The following is a 27,282-nucleotide window of genomic DNA, read 5'->3' as shown; positions in this document are numbered from 1 at the left end:
GTCCTGGGATGTCATGCTTGCTTGTCTTGCGCCAGCCTCACAGATCCATTGTAGCTTGTCTGCAACCGCTCTGTGACATCCGTCATTCAACTACCCCTCGGCCGACCCCTCTTTCTGCTGCCCTGCACTTTGCCCTCTAGGAGAGATCTCTGTAGCTTTTCAGCTCTGATCAAACGGCCAAAACACTGACAGTTTCTTTTCTGGATGTCACTTCTGAGAGTTCTTTTGTTTCTGCAATTTCAAGCACCTCTTCATTTGTCTTATGGTCTGTATATGGAAGTTCAAAGGCCTCTATTTTCTTCCACAGATCTTCGCTTATCGTCCAGGTTTCTGAGGCATACAGGATCGAATGTAACATCTTCTGAGATTTCTTTTCCTTGTTACAAGCTTGAGTTTTCTTGTTAACACAAATGCTTCATCTTCACAAAATTACTTCTGGCTACCTCTATCTTTCTTCCGACTTTGGCATTGTATCTGCCATCTTCAGTTATCATTTTGTCCTATGTCGACAAACTTATCTACTTGTTCCAGTGTAACACCATCCACTTCAATCTTCACCCTAGTTTCCTCTAGTGTGTTCCTTCTCCCTACTTTTTGGTGTTCATACTCAATCCATATTCTAATCTTCTAGATTTTATTTGATCGATGCTATTTTTGTAGGGTTGATACAACTATACATGAACACAAGAATTAGGAGCACAAGTATGCCTCAAGCCTGCTTTGCCATTCAATAAGATCATGGTTTATCTGGCTATGGCCTCAACTCCACCTTCCTGTCTGTCCCTTTAACCCTTAACTCCCTTGCTGATTAAAAATCTACCTAACTCAGCCTTGATCATGTGCAGTGACACAGCCTCCAATGCTCCCTGGGGAAGAGAATTCCACAGGCTAATGACCCTCTGAGGGAAAAAAAAATCTCTCCTTACCTCAGTTTTAAATGGGTGACTCCTAATTTTTAAACTATCTCCCCTGATTGTAGACACCGCCACAAGGTAAAACATCCTGTCGGCAACCACTCTGTCAAGTCCCCTCAGGACCTTTTATGTTTCAGTAAGGCCATCTCTCATTCTTCTAAACTCCAATGGGTATAGGCCTAAACTACTCAGCCTTTCCTCATAAGATACTCTATTCATCCAGGAATCAGTTGAGTGAACCTTCTCTGATCTGCTCCCAATGCAATTATATCCTTTCATAAGTAACAAGGGATATGGGATAATGCAGAAAAATGTCATTGAGGCAGATCAACCTTGATCCAATTGAATGGTGGAGCAGGCTCGAGGGGCCAAATGGCCTACTCCTCCTATTTCCTATGTTTGGAGACCAAAATTGTACACAATATTCCAGATTAACAACTGTTGCAAAACTTGGCTACTTTTATACTTGGTTCTTCTTGCAATAAGCACCAGTATTCAATTTGTCTTCTTAAGAACTTGCTGCACCTACATACCAACTCTTTGTGATTCATACACCAGAACACCCAGATGCAGCTGTATTGTAGAGATCTGTAGTCCCTCTCCATTCAAATAATATTCTGCTTCTCTGTTCTTCCTGCCAAAGTGGACAAACTCACATTTTCCCACATTATACCCCATCTGCCAAATTTTTGCCCACTCACTTAACCTACCTAAATCTCTCTGTAGAGTCTTTGCCTCCTCCTGACAATGTACCTTCCTACCTAACTTTCTGTCATCCACAAACTTAGCAACCATACCTTCAGCCCCTTCATCCAAGTCATTGATATAGATTGTAAATAGTTGAGGCCGCAGCACTGATTCTTGTGGCACTCCACTCATCACATCTTGCCAACCTGATAAAGACCCATTTATCCCTACTCTCTGCTTCCTGTGAGCTAACCAGTCCTCTATCCATGCTAATATGTTACAGTCTTCATGACAAGTTCTTATTTTGTGAAGTAACCTTTGATATGGCACTTTTTCAAATGCCTTTCGTAAATCAAGTACAGCACATCTACAGGTTCCCCTTTATCCATAAGAACATAAGAAATAGGAGCAGGAGTAAACCATTCGGCCCCTCGAGCCTGCTGCACCATTCAATGTGATCACGGCTGATCTTCTTGTGTTTCAATTTCCACATTCCCATCTAACCTCGATAACCTTTGATCCCCTTGCCTAACAAGAATCTGTCTACCTCTGCCTTAAAAATATTCCATGACCCCACTTCCACCACCTTCTGAGGCAGGGAATTCCAGAGTTGCGCAACCCTCTCAGATAAAATATTTCTCCTCATTTCTGTCCCAAAAGGGTGCCCCCTAGTTTTAAAACAGTGCCCCCTAGCTCTGGACTCACCTATAAGAGGAAACATCCTTTCCACATCCACCTTGTCAAGGCTGTTCAGGATCTTATATACTTCAGTCAAATCACCCCTCTATCTTCTAAACTCCAGTGGAAACAATCCAGTCTGTCCAACCTTTCCTCATATGACAACCCACTTATTCCAGGTGTCAAAATAGTAAACCTCCTTTGAACCGTCTCCAATACATTTACATCCTTCCTTAAATAAGGAGACCAAAACTGCGCACACTAGTCGAGGTGTGGTCTCGCCAATGCCCTGAATAACTGAAGCATAACATCCTTACTCTTATGTTCAATCCCTTTCGTAAGAAAGGATAGCATTCCATTAGCCTTCTCAATTACTTGCTGCACCTGCATACCAACTTTTTGTGGCTCATGTACTAGAACACCGAGATCCCTCTGCACCTCAGAATTATAAAGCCGTTCTCCATTTAAGTAATAGTCTGCTCTTTGGTTCTTCCTATCAAAGTGAAAAACTTCACATTTTCCCACATTAAACTCCAATTGCCAGATATTTGCCTATTCACCCAACCTACCTATATCCATTTGCAACCTCCTCATGTCCTGTTCACAACGTACTTTCCTACCTATCTTTGTGTCGTGTGCAAATTTAGCTACCATGTCTTCACACCCCTCATCTAAGTCATTGATGTAAATCTTGAAAAGTTGAGGCCCCAGTACAGACCCCCTGTGGGACTCCACTCAAAAAAAGACCCATTTATGCATACTCTCTGCTTTCTGCTAGCCAGCCAATCTTCTATCCATGCTAATATGTTACCCGCTACACCATGTGCTTTTATTTTCCATAATACTCTTTAATGTGGCACCTTATCAAATGCCTTCCGTTGCTTGTTACTGCCTCAAAGAACTCCAATAAATTAGTCAAACATGATTTCCCTTTCACAAAACCATGTTGACTCTGCCTGATTGTATTATGATTTTCTAAATACTTCCTTAACGATAGCTTCTAACACTTTCCCTATGGCAGATGTTAGAAACTGGCTTATAGTTTCCTGCTTTCTGTCTCCCTTCTCTCTTGAATAGAGGTGTTACATTAGCAATTTTTCAATTTGCTGGGACTTTTTCAGAACCTTTGAAATTTTGGAAGATCACAACCAATGCATTGTCTATCTCTGCAGCCACTTCTATTAAGACCCTATGATGCAGGCTATCAGGCCCAAGGGATTTGTCAACCTTTAGTTCTACTAGTTTTCCCAGTACTTCTTCCCTGGTGATTGTGATTGATTAAGGACCTCTTTCCATTTTATTTCTTGATTTTTAAGTATTCTTGGGATTTTTTTTGTCTTTTACAGTAAAGGCACAAAATATCCGTTAAATGATTCTGCCATTTCTTTGTTTCCCATTATTAATTCTCCAGACTTGACCTTTAAGGGACCAACATTCACTTTAGCTACTCTTTCTCTTTTTAAGTACTTACTATCCATTTTTATATTTCTAGCTAGCTTACTCTCATATTCTAATTTCTCCCTCCTTATCATTTGTTTTAAATTCCTCCCTTTTGCCTCATGATTTTCTACTATTCTTGGGATGCTTTTTGTGTCTTTATTGTTCATGCAGTAGCCATCATTGTTGGAATTTGAAAAACAATTGGAGGACTTTAAGGAGATCAGTGCAGCCTGGGCTTGGAGTGAGTCTGTTAAAATGTGTGGATTTTAAAAGGAATTTTGTGTTTCTGTCTTAAAATGGTAAATTGGCATCACTCAGTTGCCCTGTGCCAAAGCTTATTGTATGGAATTTCCCATTTTGATAGCAGCACTATGGAGGCTGTGTGCTTTGAAATGGTTAAGCTTGGAAAAGCCACATTGCATTTCCTCTCTGGAGGAGACAGCTATAAGTAGGAGTAGAATACTCTGTCCTCACTACTGCCTTTCCATTGTACATTCAAGAAGCTCGGCAGCGGTGTGGAAAGCAGGAGAAAATGTTACAGAGGAATACCAGGGTGCACAAAATACTGGGAGAGACAGATAGCACTAGTATAGGGAATAGTAAGTTAATAGGTAGAGTCAAAGTAAGGGAAAAAGTCATGAAGTCTAAATCAGGGTTGCTATGCAAGTAAATAAGATTGGGGAGTTACAGGCACAGCTTGCCATGTGGAAATATGATGTTGTGGCGATAACAGAGACCTAGCTCAAGGAAGGGCAGAACTGGGTGTTATATATTCCTGGGTACAAGGAGTTCAGAAAAGATAGGAAAGGAAGAGGGAAGCAGTATTGGTTAAAGAGAGCATTGCAGTGCTGGAGAAGGAGGATGTCCCAGAGGGTTCAAGGACAGAATCAATTTGGCTAGAACTAGGGAACAAAAAGGATGCAATTACATTGCTCGCTTTAGTCTATAGACCGCCAAATAGTGAGAAGGAACAAATCTGCAGGGAAATTATAGAGAGATGCAGACATTATAGAGTAGTTATAATGGGGGACATTAATTACCCAAATGTAGACTGGGACAGTGGTAGTGTAAAGGACAGAGAGGGGCAAGAGTTCCCAGATTGTGTTCAGGAGAATTTTCTACAGCAGCATGTGTACAGTCCAACAAGATAGGATGCACAGTTGGACCTGGTGCTTGGAAATGAGGTGGGCCAAATAGATCAAGCGTCAGTGAGGGGAACATTTAGGAGACAGTGATCATTGTATCATGAGGTTTAGGATGATAGTAGAAAAGGACAATATGCAAGCCATAGTAAGAATAATTAACTGGGGGAGAGCCGACTTCAATGGGGCAAGTTCAGAGCTGGGCCGGATAGACTGGAACCAAATTTGGTGGGAAAAACTGTAGCTGAACAATAGGCTACCTTCAAAGCAGAAATGGTTCAGGCACAGGCAAGGTATATTCCCTCAAAAGGGAAAGGTAGGGCAAATAAATCCAGAGCTCCCTGGATGAAAAAGGAGTTAGAAATTGAGATAAAGAAGAAAAAGTGCTCTTATGTCAGGTGTCAGGTAGAAAATACAATTGAGAAATGAACAGAATACAGAAGGTTCAGAGGGGAGGTGAAAAAACAAATATGAGAAGCGAAGAGGGATTATGAGAAAAGACTGGCAGCCAACGTAAAGGGGAATCCCAAAGTCTTCTATATGCATATAAATAGTAAAAGGGTAAAAGGAGGAGTAGGGCCAATTAGGGACCTCAAAGAGAATTTACACATGGATGAAGGGGCTACCCAGGCCATGGTGACAGACGAGGAAACTCTCACTAGAAATGGTTCAAAATTGACGAGGAGGAAACATTGAATGGACTATTGGTACTTAAAAGTTGATAAGGCACCGGGACCGGATGAGATGCATCCAAGGATATTGAAGGAAGTGAGAGTGGAAATTGCAGGAGCACTGGCCATAATCTTTCAGTCTTCCCTAGACTCGGGGGTAGTGCTAGAGGACTGGAGAATTGCAAACATTACACCCTTGTTCAAAAAAAGATCCTAAGGATAAGCCCAGCAATTATAGACCAGTCAGTTTAACTTCAGTGGTGGGGAAGCTTCTAGAAACAATTATTTGGGATAGAATTATTAGTCACATGGAAGCTTGGGAGTGTTGTAAACCGTAAGGAGGACAGTATAGAACTTCAAAAGGACATAGACAAGTCGGTGGAGTGGGCAGATAGGTGGCAGATGAAGTTCAATGCAGAGAAGTGTAAGGTGATGCATTTTGGTAGGAAGAAAATGGAGAGACAATATAAAATAAGGGGTACAATTCTTATGGGTGTGCAGGAGCAGAGGGACCTGGGTGTTTATGTGCATAGATCATTGAAGGTGGCAGGACAGATGGAGAGAACAGTTAATAAAGCATTTGGTTTCCTGGGCTTTATTAATAGGAGCATAGTGTGCAAGAGCAAGGAGTATGCTGAGCTTATGTAAGACACTAGTTAGACCTCAGCTGGAGGATTGTGTACAGTTCTGGGTACCACACTATAAGAATGATATGAACGCATTGGAGAGAGTGCAGAAGAGGTTTACAAGAATGGTTCCAGGGATGAAAGACTTCAGTTATGAAGATAGATTGGAGAGCTTGGGACTGTTCACCTTGGAGAAGAGAAGGCTAAGAGGAGATTTGATAGAGGTGTTCAAAATCGTGAGGGGGCTGGATAGAGTGGATAGGGAAAAACTGTTTCTGCTCGTAAAAGGATTGAGAACGAGAGGGCACAGATTTAAAGTGATTTGCAAAAGAAGCAAATGTGATGTGAGAAAAAGCTTTTTCACACAGCGAGTGGTTCGGGTCTGGAATGCACTAACTGGAAGTGTGGTGGAAACAGTTTCAATCAGGGCATTCAAGACGGCATTGTAGGATTATTTGAATAGAAACAATATGCAAGGGTAGGAGGAAAAAGCAGGAGAATGACACAATGTCATAATGCTCATTCGGAGAGTCAGTGCAGACACAATGGGCCAAATGACCTGGATCTGCACCATAACAATTCTGTAATATATAATAGTCAAGGCACAGAAGGAGGCCACATGGACTGTCATGTCTTTGCCAGCACTCTGCAAGAGCAACTCACCTGGTCCCACTCCATACACCTTTTCCCAGTAGCCCTGCAAATATGTTTTTCTTCAGATAATTCTCTAATATCTTTTCGAAAATCATGATTGAACCAGCCTCCACCACGCACTTATCCAGATCCTAACCACTTGCTGCTTAAAAAAAGGATTTTGCTCATGTCGCCATTTAGCTACTTTTGACAATCGTCATCTAGTTCTCAACCTTTCTGTACCGGGAACAATTTCTCCCTATCTACCCTGTCTAGACAAACACCTCTATCAAATCTGCTCTCAACACCCACAGCTCCTCCAATGGGTATGAGTGTAGAGGTCAAACTCAAGTCTCACCTCAGGTCACCCAGTGTAGATCTCCCATCATAGCATCCAATTGTGTTTTCACAATGCCTTTGTTTCCATGGTTTAACTTGGATCTCCATTTCACCCTTTGTGTGAATCCTAGCATGACAACCGGTTTCCCTGCTGGTGTCAATACCAAAAATGTTGTTGCTCTGCTGGTTTTATTTGTGCTGCAGGAGGTTGCGAGCGATAAAACTGATATTTGCGTGTGTTTTGAGAGATTGTGTGTACGTGTATGTGGGTCACGCGTGGGAGAGAGATCGTGGATGGAATTTTGCCACGGGGGCAGAGGCGGGTTCAGAGGTGGGCGTACCCATCATTTGGTTCAGGCCAGGGCACATTGTGTCAGTAGGCCTTCATCCACCTTGGCATGATTATTCTGGAAAAGGGGGCGGGAGTGGCCACCTAGCCAGTGGCAGTGGGCATGTGATTCGAGTGATTACCCCGGTCCTTGTGAGGTGTTTTGACACGGTGCTGAATGTCGTCAGAGGAGCAGGAGCCCGCGTTGTGTCAGCATCTTGGCCAAGCAGGTGAAGCGACTGCCCAGTTGGAAGCCATTGCCTAAGGCAGCAGACATTAAAACCTCTGTATAAAAGGGGAAATCACCATTCAGGAGCTCATGCACTGCCACCGGCCTCCCATGGTGAAAAGTGAATCTTTCAGAGTGGGAGTGCTGAACTGACTGGGTGGGGCTTGGAGCTGGGTTCATTTGGGGTCACTAAGATACCAGGGAAATTCAGCCATGGCGCATCATTGAGGCTCTCTCTGGGCATGGGGGCCACTGACTCGGTGTTAGGCTGGATTAGCGGGGAGGAACAGCAGCACCCCAACCCCCTGACCCCTGCCCCAACCTCACCTTTGGCCTTGAGGAGGGGGTGGAACCCACTGGCGGTAGCCGTCATAGTGACAGTCACCTTCAATTTTTTAGTATCTGTCACTTTTCGAGGCTCAGCAGTGGATCTGTGTGAGATCTCACAGGCAGGCAGCCACCCACAGCAGCATCACCCGGGTGGTAGGTTGCCCTGTGTGAGGGGGCATCAGGGTGCTTCATATTCATCCACAAATGGGGGCCATTCAGGCACAGAAGGGGCATGGGGTTTGACTCCATGGCAGGATTCCCTCAGGTGCAAGGTGTGATGGACAACATCCATGTGACCACCCAGGTTCCAGTGGAGCAGCCCGATGTTTACCTCAACAGGCAGGGCTTCCACTCATTCGCCGTTCAGCTGGTGTGTGACCATTGTAAGCATTTCCTTCAGGTGTGCATGACTTTCCTGGGAGCTGTTGTGATTCAGTCATCTTCAGGCAGTGGAAGGTGCTGCAGCTGTTTATTCCGCCTCACAGCCTCTGTGGATGGCATCTGGCAGACAAGGGGTATCTTTTGAGGCGATGGTTGCTAACACCTCGGCAATTCTGCAGCAGAGTTGTCAGGATGATACAAGTGCTGTCATCTCACCCCAAGGGCCAGCATTGAGCAGGTCTTCTGACTCCTTCAGGTGCAGTCCTGGTGCCTTGACAGGTCAGGGGCATTGGGGGGCTGTGCCCTTTAGTGTGCCCCTTCAAGGGTGTCCAGCATTGTGGTGGTCTGCTGTGCCCTGCACAGCATGGCCCTGCAGAGAGGAGTGAAATGGAGGGGGACCCGTGTGGAAGAGGGTTCCAACTCATCAGAGGAGCAGGTTTGATGAGGACCAGCAGGCTGCGAATGCATGGTCACTGGAGCTCACCTTGAAGGGGCAACACATTGACCAGGATGGCAGAGACCTGTGACACCCTGACACAGGGCTCTTCTACCGAGGCCATGTATGTGGGTCCTGAGGCTCAGCATCTCTGGCCCAGGTGGGCAAGTCTGGGGCTGTCCTCCATCTTCTGAGGGGGACTGCCCACAGCTGCCTCGGTCTCCATCTCGTGCTCACCTTGTGCTACCCATTCTAACCGCGCCTGAGTCAACACGGACGTGGGTGTACCTGTGTTGCTTGACTCCTGTGACTGTGGATTCTCAGAGTGCCTTTCATCCTCTGAAGTAGGTGTGGTCTCTGATATCACCTGCAGTTCTTGTGTGTGTGTGTGTGTGTGTGTGTGTGTGTGTGTGTGTGTGTGTGTGTGTGTGTGTGTGTGTGTGTGTGTGTGTGTGTGATCGATCATGCGTGGGATCACACGTGAGATTGTGCAGACATCTGTGTCAGAGGTATACGAGTATGAGAGAGAGGGGGTACACGTACGCGTGTGTGTGTGACAGATAGATAGAGGCTTTGATATTTACACCCCCCACCCCATGATGGATCTGAGAAAAATTGTGGAGGAGTGAGCTTTTTTTAAATTGCAAACTGTGCTCCCAATATCAATGTGCAGGTGCCTGCTGATATGGCGAGTAACACGCTGTGTGAGGATTTTGTCTTCAGTAATCTATTTAGGTTGGGCCTTCACCGTGCAGGTGATTTAAACTGAACAATTGCTGCACAGGTTACCCCAGAGCTCAGGAAACCTGGCAGTGGAAAGTAAGTGCTTTTTAAAGCACTCCCTGTGTGTCGAGAGGGCCAGCAGTGCTTCGCCAGTCTCTTTAGGAAGTCTTGCAGCGCCCCCCCCCCCCCCCCCCCCCCCCCCCAGCCCCCTGGGAGGGGATCACCCTCCCAGTCTGTGCTCTGCAGCCTCCCACCCTCCCCGTTATTGTCAGGGACCGATTCCATGGGTCCCTGGCTACAACCTCTTGCCACAGGCTTTCCGGCCTAGCAGCCATTAGGCTGTCAATTTGACCACCTGCTGGGTAGCAAAGGGAATTTAAAAAAAAAGTTAAACTCAGCAGGACCTGGCATTGCTGGTGCCTCGGTTGTTTTCACACACACACTCCACCTCCTGCGCTGGTTTGTGTGTGGACAGCATTTGGTGATAGAACATCTAGTTGGCCGCGGGGTAGATCTTCTGAGGAAGCCTTTAATTGAATGTTATTTAGTCAGGCTGTTATTATACCCCAGCTGACTATTTGTGGACTCAGATTGCCCGAGTTTACAGGTCGGCTTTCATGACATGGAGTGCAGGCCGCCACATTGGGAGATCAGCCGAGCGAGACAAGGAATTGGAGTTAAAATCTACTTCAAACCAGCATCAATAGAGAAAAATGCATCTGATTTAAATGGCTACATATTGGGACAAAAATGTCGGTTGTCTTGTGAAAGGTGCTAACATTTATCATGCAATATTTTTTCTATATGTTAATTAGCTTGGTCACGCAATTCTTCAGAAAGGCACTAAGATGAGAGCTCTAAAAAAGCTAATGATTTAAGATTGGATGTTGCTTCCCCAAAGATTGTACACGATGAGCAATTTGTTAGCAGGTCTCTGTAAGTGGCAAACACATCACAACCATGTGTAAGGAGGTTCAATGAAGAGTGCAGGAGGACATGCCAGGAGCAGCACCAGGCATACCTAAAAATGAGGTGTCAACCTGGTGAAGCTATAACACAGGACTACTTGTATGCCAAACAGCGGAAGAAGATGTGATAGACAGAGCCTAGTGACCCCACAACCAACAGACCAGGTCTATGCTCTGCAGTCCTGCTACATCCAGTTGTGAATGGTGGTGGACAATGAAACAACTCACTGGAGGAGGAGGCTCCACAAATATCCCCATCCTCAAAGATGGAGGAGCCCAGCACATCAGTGCAACAGATAAAGTGGAAGCACTTGCAAGAATCTGCCACCATAAGTGCTGAGTGAATAATCCATCTCATTTTCCTCCTGAGGTTTCCAGCATCACATATGCCAGTCTTCAGCCAATTTGATTCACTTCACATGATATCAAGAAACGGTTGAAAGCATTGGATACTGCAAAGGCTATGGGCCCTGACAAAATTCCAGCAATGGTACTGAAGACTTGTGCCCCAAAACTTGCCATGTCTCTAGCCAAGCTGTTCCAGTACAGCTACAACACTGGCATCTACCTGGAATTTGTGGAAAATTGCCCAGGTATGTCCTGTACACAAAAAGCAGAACAGATCCAACCCAGCAAATTACCCCCCACATTAGTCTTCTCTCAATCATCAGCAAAGTGATGGAAAGCGTATTCGATGGTGCTATTATGCGGCTTTCACTCAGCAACATCCTGCTCACTGATGCTCAGTTTGGGTTCCACCAGGACCACTCAGCTCCTGACCTCATTACAGCCTTGGTTCAAACATGGACAAAAGAGCTGAACTCCCAAGGTCAGGTGAGAGTAACTGCCCTTGACACAAGGCAGCATTTGACCGAGTGTGGCATCAAGGGGCCCCAGCAAAACTGGAGTCAATGGAAATCAGGGGGAAATCTTTCCACGAGTTGAAGTCATACCGAGCACAAAAGTTGTGGTTACTGGAGGTCAATCATCTCAGTTCTGGGATATCACTGCAGGAGTTCAGGTTAGTGTCCTAGGCCCAACCACCTTCAGTTGCTTCATCAGTGACCTTCCTTCCAACACAAAGTCAGAAGTGGGGATGTTAGCAGATGATTGCACAATGTTCAGCACCATTTGCACATCTGCAGATACTGAAGCAGTCCATGTCCATATGCAGCAAGACCTGGATAATATTCAGGCTTGGGCTGATAAGTGGCAAATAACATTTCTGCCATCCAAGTGTCAAGCAATGACCATCTCCAACAAGAGAGAATCTAACCATCACCCCTTGACATTCAATGGTATTACCATCGCTGAATCCCCCACGATCAACATCCTGGGGGTTACCATTGACCAGAAACTGAACTGGACTAGCCACATAAATACTGTGGCTACAAGAGAAGGTCAAAGGCTAGGAATCCTGTGATGAGTAATTCACCTCCTGACTCCTCAATGCCTGTCCACCATCTATAAGGCACAAGTCAGGAGTGTGATGGAATACTCTCCACTTGCCACTTGCCTGACGAGTGCAGCTCCAATATAACTCAAGAAGCTTGACACCATCCAGGACAAAGCAGCCTGCTTGATTGACATTTCATCCACCACCTTAAACATTCACTTCCTCCACCACCGACACACAGTAGCAGCAGTGTGTACCATCTACAAGGTGCACAGCAGCAACTCACCAAGCCTCCTTCGACAGCACCTTCAAAACCCATGACCTCTACCATCTAGAAGGACAAGGGCAGCAGATAGATGGGAACACCACCGCCTGGAAGTTCCCTTCCAAGCCACTCACCATCCTGACTTGGAAATATATTGCCGGTCTTTCACTGTCACTGGGTCAAAACCCTGAACTCCCTCCCTAACAGTACGGGGACTGCAGCGGTTCAAGAAGGCAGCTCACCACTACCTTCTCAAGGGCAATTAGGAATGGGCAATAAATGCTGGCTTAGCCAACGACACCCTATGAACAAATTTCTAATCTAAGACAGGCATGACATATAGTCATTTCTGACGCATTTGTTTAAATCAAGTACCATAGCCCAGTGATGTAGGCAGCAATGTTCATTATTTTGTGTTACTAAGGGCAAGCTATGCTAATTGAACTAAGTGAATCAAAGTGAATATTGATCGGAATGTCCACTCACTCTGAAATAATGCAGTTTAACAACTTGTAGCTGGCCTTGTCTTGCTAAGTGTTTGTTGAATTCAGCTTCAAAGAGATTGAAGAAACAGACATGTGAAAGACACAGGTATCTAATTCAGATCACATAGGGTCGCACTCCAGTGTCCGATATTCTTGGATATTGGTCAGTTGTGGGCACAGCTTTAAATATGGAAAAGATGGACTTCAGAGAGGAGTGACCAGTGTCATTGTACCTAGAGGATACCTAAGGTGTGATCCTAAATTTGTGACAATACTACTGACCCACATCAGGGCTTAGAGGCTCTCGAGTGTCAGCAGTCCTCTACCTCTCCATGTGCCCACTCTTCATGTATTGGCCTCAACCTTAGGGAATATTTAAGGGCTATTTGACTGTGCAGGGCATCACAGCCAAGCCTTCCCCCAACATTCTCCTTTTCAGAAAGAATGATTGGATAACAGTTGTGGACAGGAGCTCTACATATACTTGCCCCTCTGCACCTAGAGTGTTGAGAACCAGCCTTCCATCACTGATCAGGAGATCAACTGTTTCCTAACTGTTTCTGGTTCCATAACACCGAGTGGTGCGTTTACACATGAGGTGATTGGCGAGCTCTGCGTTTTGTTGTGATCAGCTGTTGGAAAGCCTACACTGGAGCCCAGATGAGCCCAGGCACCACCAACCTTTCCATTTGCTTCCTTCAAGCTGTGTGGATTTGAATATCTGGATGTTCTGTTTCTCTCCGGGACTAATTTCGATAGCCTAAGGGCTATAGAAGAGAAGTTGTCCGGATTTTTAAATACTTCAAACTCTTATTTAGGATTTTAACCTGATTTTCCCCCCCTCGCCCAGAAGGTTACCTGGATCTGTGTGGAGTGTGTGTTTTGTGATGTACAAGACACCACAACCGTGTGGGATAAGCTGGGAGAACCAGCCAGTCTTTTGCTGTAGGTCATTTTTTGTATGATTCTCTGCTTTCCAGGATACTTCAGAACAGTTTCTTGGCTTTAGTCAATGTTCTATTTCATTCCTCTCCTTTGCCGGGTGTTCAAAGCTCAGTTGCTGGTACTCGACGTACAATGAGGGGTTTTACATGTGTCAGAAACAGTTGGTTGGCAACGCAACAAATGTGTATCTTATTGGCTCTTGGGGACTTTATAACTGGAGGGCTGCCTAGTATGTATTTTAATTCCACAGTGGGGATCGTGTATTTAAAGCTGCCTCTTTCTGTATTTATACTGTGTTGCAGCTGTTTGTGCAAAATGGATGCATTTCAGGCAGTGTGCTTCTCCGTAACCCCTAGGCTGCTCTGGGTGACTCAGGCTTACTGAGGGAATTCATTGCAAATTGAGTCATTGCTCTTCAGCTCCCTGAGTGAGTGACTCATACAAAGATCAGTGTCTCTGCTCCACGCTACCTTGGAATTTTTACCCCTCTGGGTTCAGCATTCTAATCCAGGCCAGCCTGGTGTGATGAAAGTCTCTGTTTTCTCCGCCGTGTGTAAGTATTCAATGTGAAGTGTGCTTCGGATGAAAGAAAGGCTTTCATTTATAAAACACTTTCCACAATCGCTGGATGTCTCAAAACACTTTACAGCCAGTGAAGGACTTTTGAAGTGTCTTCACTGTTATAATGTGTGAAACGCTGCAGCCAATTTGTGCACAGCAAGCTCCCACAAACAACAATGTGATAATTGCCCAGATAACCTGTTTCTTCGTGATGTTGTTTGAGGGATAAACGTTGGCCGGGACACCAGAGACAACTGCCTGCTCTCCTTCGAAGTAGTCCATCAGAGAGGGTGTTTTTAACATCTCAGCCGAAAGATCGCACCTCTGACTGTGCAGCACTCGTCTAATACTGCATTGGTGTGTCAGTCTTGGTATTTTGTGCTCAAGCCCTGGAGTGGGACTTGAACCCTTGTGATTCAGAGGTGAGTCCACTACCAACTGAGCCACAGCTGATGATAGGTGGTTCCATTTCCACAACTTTAAATGTGCACCAACCCATAATGTAAAGCTCTTAACTTCATTTCAACCAAAAAGAGTGAACAATGGGTTAAAGAGGAAGTCCGCAATGGTTTTGGAAGGGTTACTCCTCCAGGGTTGAGATTGCAGGAACTTGCTGAGACCTTAACCCGACCTTGAAAGGGATTAATGCCGGCAGGTTGGAAATGAGTTTTCAACTCTCCAACGCTTGACACCTTCAAGCACGAAGCTTGCTTCTCTCTTCCCAAAATGTCACCATCAATATTTTTTGTGATTTCAAGTTAAGCAGGCCAGGTCAGTGAAACTTGGGGGTGTGCTCTAAACTAATGGAAGCCTTTAGAATAACTAACAAAAACCCACATTATATCTATCGAAGGACTTCAAGTCCAATAAATTATTTGGCTGTTGTGTTCGGACCAAACCCCACCCCGTTTCATGCCAGCTAATTTTCTCACAGTAAAATTCCACAAACAACAGGTAAAGTTAAAACTTAGCTCTTTAACCAAACATTTAGTTCCCTGGCCTAATGTTTCCTTCCTTGGCTGTGTGTCGGTTTTGTCCGATTGCAGTCCTCTGTAGCTTGGTGAAACATCGTATTATTTTAAATGCGCAAGCTGTAGTGACTAGACAGTTAATCTGGTTTTGTAAAAAAACAGAAAATGCTGGAAAAACTCAGCAGGTCTGACAGCATCTGTGGAGAGAGAAAAACAAAGTCAACGTTTCGAGTCCATGTGACCCTTCAGAGCTATTTTTGTATTGGTTGAGAGAAGAATGTTGGCCAAAACAGAGGGAGAACTCCCTGTGCTTTATTTTTAAATGATACCATTACATGAACCACTACAAGGGGCAGATGGGACTCAAAATTTCCGCTAAAATGTGGCACTTCTGGCAATGCAGCACTCACTCAGTGGGGCATTAGATTTTGAGCCTGGATTATGGTTTCTAATCCCTGGAAGCTCTAATCCTTGGCTCGAAGTCCTGTGTACCACTAGCACTGCCACAATTTTTTCAGGTCAGTTTCTTGCCTGCATAGAAGCTTATATTCAACTATTAGCCGTGACACAGTGGGTAGCACTCTCGTCTCTCAGTCAGTGGACATTACTTCAAGGACAAAGTCCAAACTGACAGTCCAGTGCAGTACTGAAGGAGTGTTGTACTGTTGGAGGTGCTGTCTTTCAGGTGAGACAATAAACCTCGGCCTCCCCAGCCTGACCAGGTGGATGTAAAAGATCCTCTGGCACTATTTTGTAGAAGAGCATGGGAGTTTTTCTGGTGTCCTAGTCAATTTACATGTCTCCCAAGCAACATCACCAAGAAAACAGATTTTCTGGTCATTCTGTTTGTGGGATCTTGCTGTGTGCAAGTTGATTGTGGCATTTTCTTCATTACAACAGTGACTACAAAGGTAATCTTTGGGCTGTGAGAGGCACTGTTTAAATGCAAGTTATTTCTTTATTACATAACTGCAAAGAAAGAGGCCATTCAGCCCACAGTGTCTGTCCAGTCTTTCAAATGGCTATCCAATTAGCCCCGGTCCCTTGGGTATGTACCAGCAAGTTATTCCTCAGCGAAAAACATCACAACCCAGCAACTACCTTTGAAACAGAATGTGTGGACAGTGATCAATGGGTGCAAGAAAGTGTGACAGGAGAATGATGGAAGGTTCTGAAATCAGTACAGTATGTGTGCTGGCCAGTACAAAATGATGAATGTCTCCTGATCTGTTTCCTGATCTATTCAGCAATCATTTGTGTATAAGTGCCTTGGATTGAAGAAATCAAACTCAGACTACTAAACTACAATGTTATCCAAGGACATCTGATCCTTAAGCTGATGTATACAGTCCCCACATTGTTAGAAAGGATTGATTAGAGTCTTTCTAGCAATAGACATCTGTTTCCATAAATATTGACATAGCTGTATAGATGTCCTTGGATAATGTTACATTTCAATCACCAGATATTTGGCATGATCACATCAGGGCATCCTGGGGAAGTGGGAGCTGGCTTGGCAGCATGTTGACCATCTCTATCACTTCTTCTAGCGTCCTGACCAACATTGCCCTCTCAATTAACATTAACAAATGCAGTGGTCATTCAGCTCATTGCTGTTTGTGGGACCTTGCCATACTCGATATGACAGCCGTGTTCCCCACAGAACAGCAGTAACTGCACCATGTTATTTAATCTGCCTTGAAGCTTCAACGCATGTCTGAGCCATGTAATTAAGCACGACATAAACGCAAGCGACATGGATGTGATAATTGTCCAGGACATCAGAAGGGTGGCCTGAATTCCATAGGACCATAAGATATAGGAGCAGAAATTAGCCCATTTGGCCCATCGAGTCTGCTCCGCCATTCAATCATGGCTGATAAGTTTCTCAACCCCATTCTCCCGCCTTCTCCCCATAACCTTTGATCCCCTTACCAATCAAGAACCTATCTATCTCGGTCTTAAATACACTCAATGACCTGGTCTCCACAGCCTTCTGTGGCAATGAATTCCATAGATTCACCACTCTCTGGCTAAAGAAGTTTCTCCTCATCTCTGTTCTAAAAAGTCTTCCCTTTACTCTGAGGCTGTGCCCTCAGGTCCTAGTCTCTCCTACTAATGGAAACATCTTCCCCACGTCCACTCTATCCAGGCCTTTTAGTATTCTGTAAGTTTCAATCAAATCCCCCCTCATCCTTCTAAACTCCATCGAGTATAGACCCAGAGTCCTCAAACGTTCCTCATATGTTAAGCCTTTCATTCCTGGGATCATTCTTGTGAACCTCCTCTGGACCCTCTCCAGGGCCAGCACATCCCTCCTGAGATATGGGGCCCAAAATTGCTCACAATGTTCTAAATGTTGTCTGACCAGAGTCTTACAAAGCCTCAGCTGCACATCCCTGCTTTTACATTCTAGTCCTCTCGAAATAAATGCCAACATTGCATTTGCCTTCCTAACTACCAACTCAACCTGCAAGTTAACCTTAAGAGAATCCTGGACTAGGACTCCCAAGTCCCTTTGCACTCCAGATTTCTGAATTCTCTCCCCATTTAGAAAATAGTCTGTGCCTCTATTCTTTCTGCCAAAGTGCATGACCTCACACTTGCCCACGTTGTATTCCATCTGCCACTTCTTTGCCCATTCTCCTAACCTGTCCAAATCCTTCTGCAGCCTCCCCGCCTCCTCAATACTACCTGTCCCTCCACCTATCTCTGTATCATCTGCAAACTTAGCCAGGATGCCTTCAGTTCCTTCATCTAGATCATTAATGTATAAAGTGAAAAGTTGTGGTCCCAACACTGACCCCTGCGGAACTCCACTAGTCACTGGCCGCCATACTGAGAAGGACCCCCTTATCCCCACTCTCTGCCTCCTGCTCGACAGCCAATCTTCTATCCATGCTAGTACCTTGCCTCTAACACCATGGGCTTTTATCTTACTGAGCAGCCTCCTGTGTGGCACCTTGTCAAAGGCCTTCTGGAAGTCCAAGTAGATAACATCCATTGGCTCTCCTTTGTCTAACCTACTCGTTAACTCCTCAAAGAATTCTAACAGATTTGTCAAGCATGACCTCCCCTTAATGAAACCATGCTGACTCTGCCCTATTTTACCATGCACTTCCAAGTATTCTGAAATCTCATCCTTAATAATAGACTCTAAAATCTTACCAACGACCGAGGTCAGGCTAATCGGCCTGTAATTTCCCATCTTTTGCCTCACTCCCTTCTTAAACAGGGGTCTGGGACCCTCCCTGACTCCAGTGATTCCTGAAAGATCACCACTAACACCTCCACTATCTCTTCAGCTATCTCCTTCAGAACTCTGGGGTGTAATCCATCTGGTCCAGGTGATTTATCCACCTTCAGACCTTTCAGTTTTCCTAGCACCTTCTCCTTGGTAATGGCCACCATACTCACCTCTGCCCCCCCAACTCTCTTGAACTTTGGGGATGTCACTCGTGTCTTCCACTGTGAAGACTGACGCAAAGTACCTATTCAGTTCCTCCGCCATTTCTTTGTTCCCCACTACCACTTCTCCAGCGTCATTTTCCAGCGGCCCAATGTCCACTTTTGCCTCTCCCTTACCCTTTATATATCGAAAAAAAAACTCTTGCAGTCTTCTTTTATATTACTGGCTAGTTTACCCTCATATTTAATCTTCTCCCTCCTTATTTCTTTTTTAGTTGTTCTCTGTTGGTCTTTGTAGGCTCCCCAATCCCCTGGTTTCCCACTGCTCTTCGCCGCATTGTATGCTTTCTCTTTAGCTTTTATGCTGTCCCTGAGTTTCCTTGTCAGCCATGGTTGCCTCGTCCTCCCTTTAGAATGCTTCTTCTTCCTAGGGATGAATTTTTGCTGTGTCTCCCAAATTACTCCCAGATACTCCTGCCATTGCTGTTCCACTGTCTTTCCTGCTCGGCTCATCTCCCAGTCATTTCTGGCCAGCTCCTCCCTCATGCCTCTGTAGTTGCCTTTATTCAACTGTAATACCGTTACATCTGATTCCAGCTTTTTCCTCTCAGATTGCAGGGTAAATTCTATCATATTATGGTTACTTCCTCCTAAGGTTTCCTTCACCTTAAGCTCCCTTATCAAATCTGCCTCATGACACATCACTAAATCTAGAATTGCCTGTTCCCTAGCGGGCTCCACCACAAGCTGCTCCAAAAAGCCATCTCATAGACATTCCACAAATTCCTTTTCCTGGGATCCACTACCAACCTGATTTTCCCAGTCTACCTGCATATTGAAGTCCCCCAGGTTCACTGTAACCTTGCCTTTCTTACACACCTTTTCTATCTCCTGGTGTACCTTGTGCCCCACATCCTGACTACTGTTCGGAGGCCTGTACATAACTCCCATTATGGTTTTTTTTACCTTTGCGGTTCCTCAAGTCTACCCACACAGATTCTACATCATCTGACCCTATACCATTTCTTGATAACGATTTAATTTCATTTCTTACTAACAAGGCAACCACACCCCCTCTGCCAACCTGCCTATCTTTTCGATAGGATGTGTATCCTTGGATATTTAGCTCCCAGTCCTGATCCCCTTGCAGCCATGTCTCCGTGATGCCCACCACATCTTACCTGCCAATTTCAATCAGCGCCACAAGCTCAGATTGATTACTTTCAGCCAGGGTAACAGTTGGATTGTGGCAACTGTCCTCTGCACTCATGGGGCAAGATAAGGAGCCAGAAAAAAGCCAGCGGCTGAATGTTATAAGCTATCACAGCATGTATGTGGACGTTGAGTGATGAAAGTTTTGGGCTGTGCTGTTTGTCCTCCATAACCGACAGCTCCTACTATCCAAGCTAAGATGTGGAGAATGGTAGGGGGTGTATAACTGAAATCACGCTGTACTGAGAGTCTACAGGAGACGATGGATTTTGGAAGGAGACAAGAAAAGAGGTTTTCACACATGAGTGCTATCATCTCTATTCTAAATTTATACTGAAATGAAAACATTTTGAATATTTGATGAACAACTTAAAATAAGGAGAAATCTCATTCTAGGACAATTTTGATCAAGTGTTAGCAGTCAGTGGAAGTGGCTCGCGGTTTGATTTATAATATTAAAAGTATGTAGCAAAGCAACCTGCTGATTTGATCACCGTGGCAACAGGGAGCCCGGAGCCTACTGTGACTCCTTAGCAACCAAGCTTGCTTCCATGTGATGGAGGCAGCAAGTGTAGATTTGCAGTCATTGTTATATTCAATCTCGAAACGGCATAGCCGGCGTTGTGAAATAATTCATGAGGCTTGACACTGTGACGATCATATGGCGTTCAAGCACTTGAGCAGAACAATAACCAACTTCAATAATTGATCATCGTTGGATCTGAAATGGAGTTGGTCTGAGTGGGCCTGCTGAGCTCTGGTTTTGAGAGTGCTGAAGCTTGGATTTATTGACTTTCACTCTATGCTCTTTCCTGATAATTATCAACAACTCTGGCAAGTTGTACTGCTGGACATTTACGCTGGATTGAAATACAGACATAAGACCAACTGATATAAAACTTTCCTGGGCTGTCAGTAAAGTAATTTCAAAATTAAATGTTAGACATGGGCACTGTCACTGGGACTGATGTGAGTAAATTGAGGTGATGAATTAAAAATATCACCCAGGCTGTGCTATAAGTTTCAGAGCAAAATTTTGGTTAGATCCAGCAGCTCTGCATAAGCTCTGGCCAATCCTACAAGAGATGCACGGACTTCCTGCATTCAGGAGAGCTTCCAAACTGCCCGATCTCTAATCAAATTCTATCAATATGCCCACCCCAGCTAACAAGATAAAATTATGATCTGAATTGGATCTTGTGTTTTTCATATGTACCCCAAAATAAGCTTCTCCAATTGTTCAGTGGTTGCATGGGTGAAACTCTAGTGAGACAAGGCTGTACTCAAAAGTATCAGTCTGCTCTATTTTACAGAGTGAATGATGGTTGTAATCAAAACTCGCTTCACTTAACATTAAATCCTTTTGTTTTGAATACAGAAAATATTCACTTGTGCAGCCATGTCCTGATTAGTGGGTCATATTCATTTCTTTTTAGTCTTTGGCTTTGTGCAGGCTCCTATCCCTTTCTCCCAGCATTCCCTCCCTAAGCCCCCTCCACCGCCCCCCCACTTTCCTATTTTAAGACCATGTTGTCTCAGTAGTGACGCTTCCACCTTTGAATCAGAAGGTTGTGGGTTTAAGCCTGGCTCCAGGAACTTGAGCACATAACTCAAACTGAAACTCCAGTTCAGTATTGAGTGAGTGCCATACTGTTGGAGGTGCCATGTTTCAGACGAGACATTAAACCTAAGTCCCTTCAGGTAGATGTAAAATCCCCATGGCATTATTTTAAGAAAGAACTGAGAAGTTCTCCTGGTGTTCTAGCCAATATTTATTGATCAGTTAATATTACTAAAACAAATTATCTGTTCATTTGTCACATTGCTGGTTCTGGGAGCTTGCTGTGTGCAAATTTAATGTTGCGTCTCCTGTGTTACAACAGTGACTACAGTTAATTGGTTTGTAAAGTGCTTTGCTGCATCTAATGGTCATGAAGACACTATATAAATGCAAGTCATTTCTTTATAAAACTTATCATTTTGGCAAAACTATTGCCTACATCTCCTGATATTGCTTTCTTTGGCATGGCAGCCATTTTTTGTTTAGGCCCCAATGAAGCACTTTGTTTTCTGTGTTAATGGTGCTATATAAATGCAAATTATTGTCCTAGCAAAAGGACTGATTTACATGGGGTTGGTCACCACAGTGAATTGTCTGGTCCTTTTTTTTAGCAAATAATTCCAACTGACTGGTTTATGCCTTGCTTTTCCCGAACACCAACCACACCTCCCCTCCCCCCACTCAATACCCCACCACCATTCTGGAATGGAAACCAGCATTGGATCTCTGATCATCCCTGATCTAGGGACTGCCCAGTCAGGTTGCTGCTCCAGGTGTGGGCCCCTGGTTGCTATCTCCTGCTGGTCTCAAAATGAAATCGTCCATCTTGACTTAATGAGTCCAGTATGAGTGAGTTCACTCCCCAAAGATTATATGTAAAATGGGTAGCAATTTGATTACATAGAATTTACAGCACAAAAACAAGTCTTTTGGCATCCTCCCAGCCATCGACATAGTTTTCTATTTCTTTGTCCCTCGTGTTTATCTAGCTTCCTCTTAAATACATCTATGCCAATCATCCCTTGTGCTCGTGGGTTCCGCATTCTAAATGTTCTTTGGGAGGTGAAGATTCTCCTGATTTGATTAGTGACGATCTTAGATTAATCGCCCCACCCCCCACCCCCGCCATTCTGCTCTTTCCCACAAGTGGGAACATTTTCTTTACAGCTCCCCTATATGTGCTATAGGTGCCACACCTGAAACACTTCCACCAAAGACACCTGAGGTCCATCGTAAATATTTGATGGTATGACACAATCACTAGCAACGAGGCCCTTCATCATGCTGTGCTCAACAGCATGGAGACCACCCTCCAGAAAATTCAGCTCAGATGGGCAGGCCATGGATGACTGCAGAATCCCCAAGCAGATTTTCTATGGGGAGCTGTCTCGGACCAAGGTGCACAGTACAAAAGATGCAAAGACCCCATTAAAAAAAAACCCTACCAACGTCTGCACTGCAGACCACCTCTCTTGGGAAAACATTGCAGCTGACCAGCCCATGTGGAGCAAGCCATGAAATGTGGCTCAGCATGCATCAAGAACCGTCTATGCTAATCTTGCAACACTCGACATATCCAGAGGAAGGCCGGAGGTGGCGTGTCTGCAGAATTTCCCCCAAGCACCAACAACAACAACATGAACTGGCAGTTCTGAGGCCAGTCTCGCACTGGATTCTTCAATCATGAGAGGACCCACAGAGGATGATGAAATCACTTAGAGCTTAGACATACTCGAGTAATGAGGTGTCTACCACCACATCTACCCTATTGAACTTTGTCATAATTCCTCAATTCTATCCCTCTAGAAATTAGGTGCAACACTTGAAACATCCTCCTCTAAATTCCAAAATGCAACACTCACCATGACTGGACTGGCCAAAGAGCCAATCTGGAGCAGCTAAACCTCAGGGAAATATGAAACCCACATAGATTTTCCCCAGTGGATTGATCTGTGGGAGGGAGAATGAAAATGTGTGAGCAGGGGGTAAAGAAATGCTTATAAAAATATTCTCCCACAGTTCCAAATGATAACTCAAAACAAAGCATTGGCGTACAGGATAGTTTAAGACAATGTTGCCTAATTTGATAGTGGAATGATGAGCAGCAACATTCCATAAACCAGTCCATTCAAGATACACAATTCCCTTCCCCACCAATCCTCTGGCTGCTTTGGTACTTTTATGCCTTTGTTACCTTGGGATTTGGCTATTCCAATGTTCTCCTAGATGGCCTCTCACCTTACACCCTCTGTAAACCTGAGCTCATCCAAAACTCTGCTCATATCCTAACTTGCACAAAATCCATTCACCCATCATCTGATTCCCTAGATAGTCTCCCTGTCTAGCAGTGGGTGTATTTGAAACTCCTCACCCTTATTTTCATACCAACCCATCACCCTCACCCCACTCCCCACCATGGTCTTGACCATCCATATCTCTGCAACCTCCTCCAGCCCTACAACCCTCCAAGATCTCACCAATCCTCTAATTCTTGCTCCTTGCCAGTCCCTGATTTCCATTGCTTCACCATTGGTCGTCTTGCCTTCAGCTGTCAAGGCTCCAATATCCCGAATTCTCGCTGCAAACTTCTGCATCTCTATTTTCCTTTCTAACATTCCTTAAAACCTACCCCTTTGACCACAGGTGACTTCTGGCCATCTACACTAATATCTCATTATGTGACTCGGTGCCAAAATTTTGTTTCATAATGCTTCTGTGAACGTTTTACAACGTTCAAGGGGCTATATAAATGTTGGATGAATTGTTTTACAGTTGAATTAAACTTAAGATATACCATTTTAATTTCAATCATAACAAGAGCTTTTCTGTCGAAAAATAAGGTCTCAAAACCTCTAAGTGTGACTGTTTTTTTGCACAGTACTATTGCTGTCTATATTCCCCATGCTGTATGGTATCAATGTGTCAAATAAGACTGATAACACTGCTAACTGTGAAATATTTTGCAAGTCATGCAAGCTACTTTCTTTGTAACTGTTAATGTGACCTATTCTGATCGCCTGGCAAATCTTATGACTGATCATCAGAGCTGCCGAACAGAGGCAAATGTATTTTTTTGTACGGGATGCTGAGGTTTCTTTCTTGATTTTCTGAGAACTGTAGACCATAATTCCATTTCTGAAAACAGTAAACTAGTAGTCTTGCCTATCATAGTTCTTAATAGGATCCAGACAGGTTGGTGATGTCAAAACCAAGACACAGAGCTTTTCTTTACTGAGAGTTTATTGACTTTGTTCAGTCTCATGGCTCTCCTCTCACACCCAGTGTCCCAGCTGTCACCTATTTATATCTGCTCAAAGTACTAATTAAACAATACCCTTCACATATTTTCCTAACAATATAATTAACATACTATTAACACTGTTTGTCTATCCATTCCCTCATTACTATTAAAAAATATATATTCAAAGAATGTCATTACTTTTTGGTGTACAGTGTTAAGTAAAGTGCTATCTCTGAAGTGGCTGTACATAGATACGGTTGCAGTATATTGACACAGATTGTTGAAAAGCAAAACTGAACATTTGGTGGGATGACATCTTGCATGGACGTTTTTTTTTTGAAGCCTTCATCTCCTGTGCTTTCCACCGAAGGGTAAACACAAATCACTGTCTGCTTTCAGATTACCAGCGGCTAATGACGGTGGCTGAAGGAATCACAGCACTCCTCTTCCCTTTCCAGTGGCAGCATGTCTACGTTCCCATCCTCCCGGCTTCCCTGCTGCACTTTCTTGACGCTCCAGTTCCGTACCTGATGGGTTTGCAATCCAAGGAGCCCAATGACCGGTCCAAGTTGGAGCTCCCACAAGAGGTAAGAGCAGGAGCCCGTTTAAGTCAGTGTCTCCTTCCCACAAACAGATCAGCACGTCGAGTGTTGGGATTAACGCATCCAACTTTACACTTCAAGGAGACGGAACTTAACGAGGAGACAGGGAGGGTGGATGAGACCAGGATTCTGAACTCACTGGGATGGTGTGTTGTGGGTGTTGGGGTGGTGGGGAGTGGGCAGAGGAGGGGGACTGCAATGAGAAGTTGATAGCATTGGTAATCTGGAGGCCAAGGGCCCTCTTTATCTGACCCAAATTCAGATCTGCTGTCTGCTCCAGTCTGTTTACTGTTTTGCCTCGGTGAGCGCTTCACTTCTTAGCCGATCAACAAGCAATCTCACAAAGACATAAGAAATAGCAGCAGGAATAGACCATTGGCCCCTCAGTCTCCTTACTGCACCATTCAACAAGTTTAAGGCTCATCTTCCAGCCCAGTTGCACCTTCCCACACTATCGCTATTTCCTTTAATTCTCTCCTTTTCCAAACATCTATTAACCTCTGTCTTGAACATATCAATGACTGATCTGTCCACAACTCGCTGTGTAGAGAATTTCAAAAGTTCATAGCCCTTTGATTAAATTTCTCCTCATCTGAATGGTAAACGGCTGACTCACTTATTCTGAGATGTGACCCTACAAGCTCTAGGCTCACAAGCCAAGGGAAATATCCTCCCAGAATTACCCTCACCTAGTTCAGCCGTGGTTCAGCTGATAGTACTCCTGCCTCAGAGCCTGAAGATAGTTGGCTCAAGTCTCACTCCAGGACTTCAACACAATAGTCAAGGCTGACATTTTGACACAGTACAGAGGGAGTGCTGTACTGTTAGAAGTGCTGTCTTTCAGATGATATGTCAAACAGAGGTCCCCCTCAGATGGATATAAAAGATTGTATAGCACTATTTTGAAGGAGAGTTATCTCTGATGTCCTGGCCAATATTTATTCCTCAGTTAACATCTTGAAAGATGGTTATCTAGTCGTTATCACATTGCTGATTGTGGGAGCTTGCTGTGCATAAATTGGCTGCTGTGTTTTCTACATTACAACAGTGACTACATTTCAAAAATACTTAGTTGGCTGTAAAGGGCTTTGGGACATCCCGTGGTTGTGAAAGGTACTGTAAAAGGCAAATCTTTTTTGCCCTGTTAAGCCTGTTAAGAATTTTTATATTTCATCTCTGGCACAGCTGCTGACTGATGTTCCCTTCAAGGGTTTATCATCAGCCATTGTATTGCTTTCCTGTCCAGTATTAGAACAATAACCAGAAAAAGGGGGAAAGTTTCCCTCATTTATCTTTTACAGCTATAACCAAAAGACTTCTAACAACCCCCTTCTTGCACTGCCTCCAAACAGGAGGAGGAAGTAAAAGATTCTGGATCTCAATATACCATCCAGAGCAAAGAGTAGTAGAAAACTGGGGCACACTCTCTCCACCTCTGCCACTATCAACCCCACCCCACTCAAAGAATAGAATAGAAATGTTCAAAACTGAGACTGAGAGATTTTTGTTTGGTAAGAATATCAGGTGACATGTATCAAAGGCACTTAAAGGAAGTTGAGATAACAGAGCAGCCATGTTCTAAATTGAATGGCAGAACTTGTTCGAAGGGCTGAATGGCCTACTCCTGTTCCTGTTGGAGGGATTGATATTATCAAAGCTCCAGTTTAGCGATGTATCCTACCAGGCTTTCTAACATAAACTTACAAAACAAAGGGAGCTGAGCTCAAAGATTGATGGTGGGCCTTGCGCTTGGAAGAGCATTACTCTCCTATTGGATCCACCATCTTGCTCTTCAGTCCATGACCGGTCTTTCTGCTGTCAGGTGGTAGGTGACATATTTATTTCATCTGAACTGCACTGCAAAGTAGCGCTGGTGCACGTCAAGTTAATGGCTTAATTCAAGTGATAATAAACTACCCTGTGCTGCTTGGCAATATTGTCAGGTTTGTTGATGACTATTTAGAACGTTCACCCATCTAATTGACTATTTTAAGGGCTGACATGAGAAATATTTCAAGCAGTTTCATTTGTACTGTTTTCCTGGGGTTTTAACCCTGTAATTGAATTTACTACGCCCAACAACCTGTACGTCTGGGATATAAAGGGCCTC

General features: G+C 44.4%; 1 protein-coding gene across 4 annotated transcripts in view; it reads left to right on the top strand.

The window, feature by feature from the left end:
- Positions 1-27,282, top strand: part of LOC121293375 (DENN domain-containing protein 5B) — a 297,453-nt gene that overhangs the window by 180,996 nt on the left and 89,175 nt on the right. For all 4 annotated transcript variants that reach the window (XM_041216395.1, XM_041216394.1, XM_041216397.1 and 1 more), the window contains one exon: positions 24,970-25,157. In XM_041216395.1, coding sequence (XP_041072329.1) covers positions 24,970-25,157 — 188 coding nt within the window. The remainder of the gene's footprint in view (positions 1-24,969; positions 25,158-27,282) is intronic.

The sequence above is a fragment of the Carcharodon carcharias genome, chromosome 21 (genome assembly GCF_017639515.1).
Source record: "Carcharodon carcharias isolate sCarCar2 chromosome 21, sCarCar2.pri, whole genome shotgun sequence".
Classification (NCBI taxonomy): domain Eukaryota; kingdom Metazoa; phylum Chordata; class Chondrichthyes; order Lamniformes; family Lamnidae; genus Carcharodon; species Carcharodon carcharias.
The sequence above is the reverse complement of the archived record's forward strand: the minus strand, read 5'-3'. Positions and strand labels throughout refer to the sequence as shown.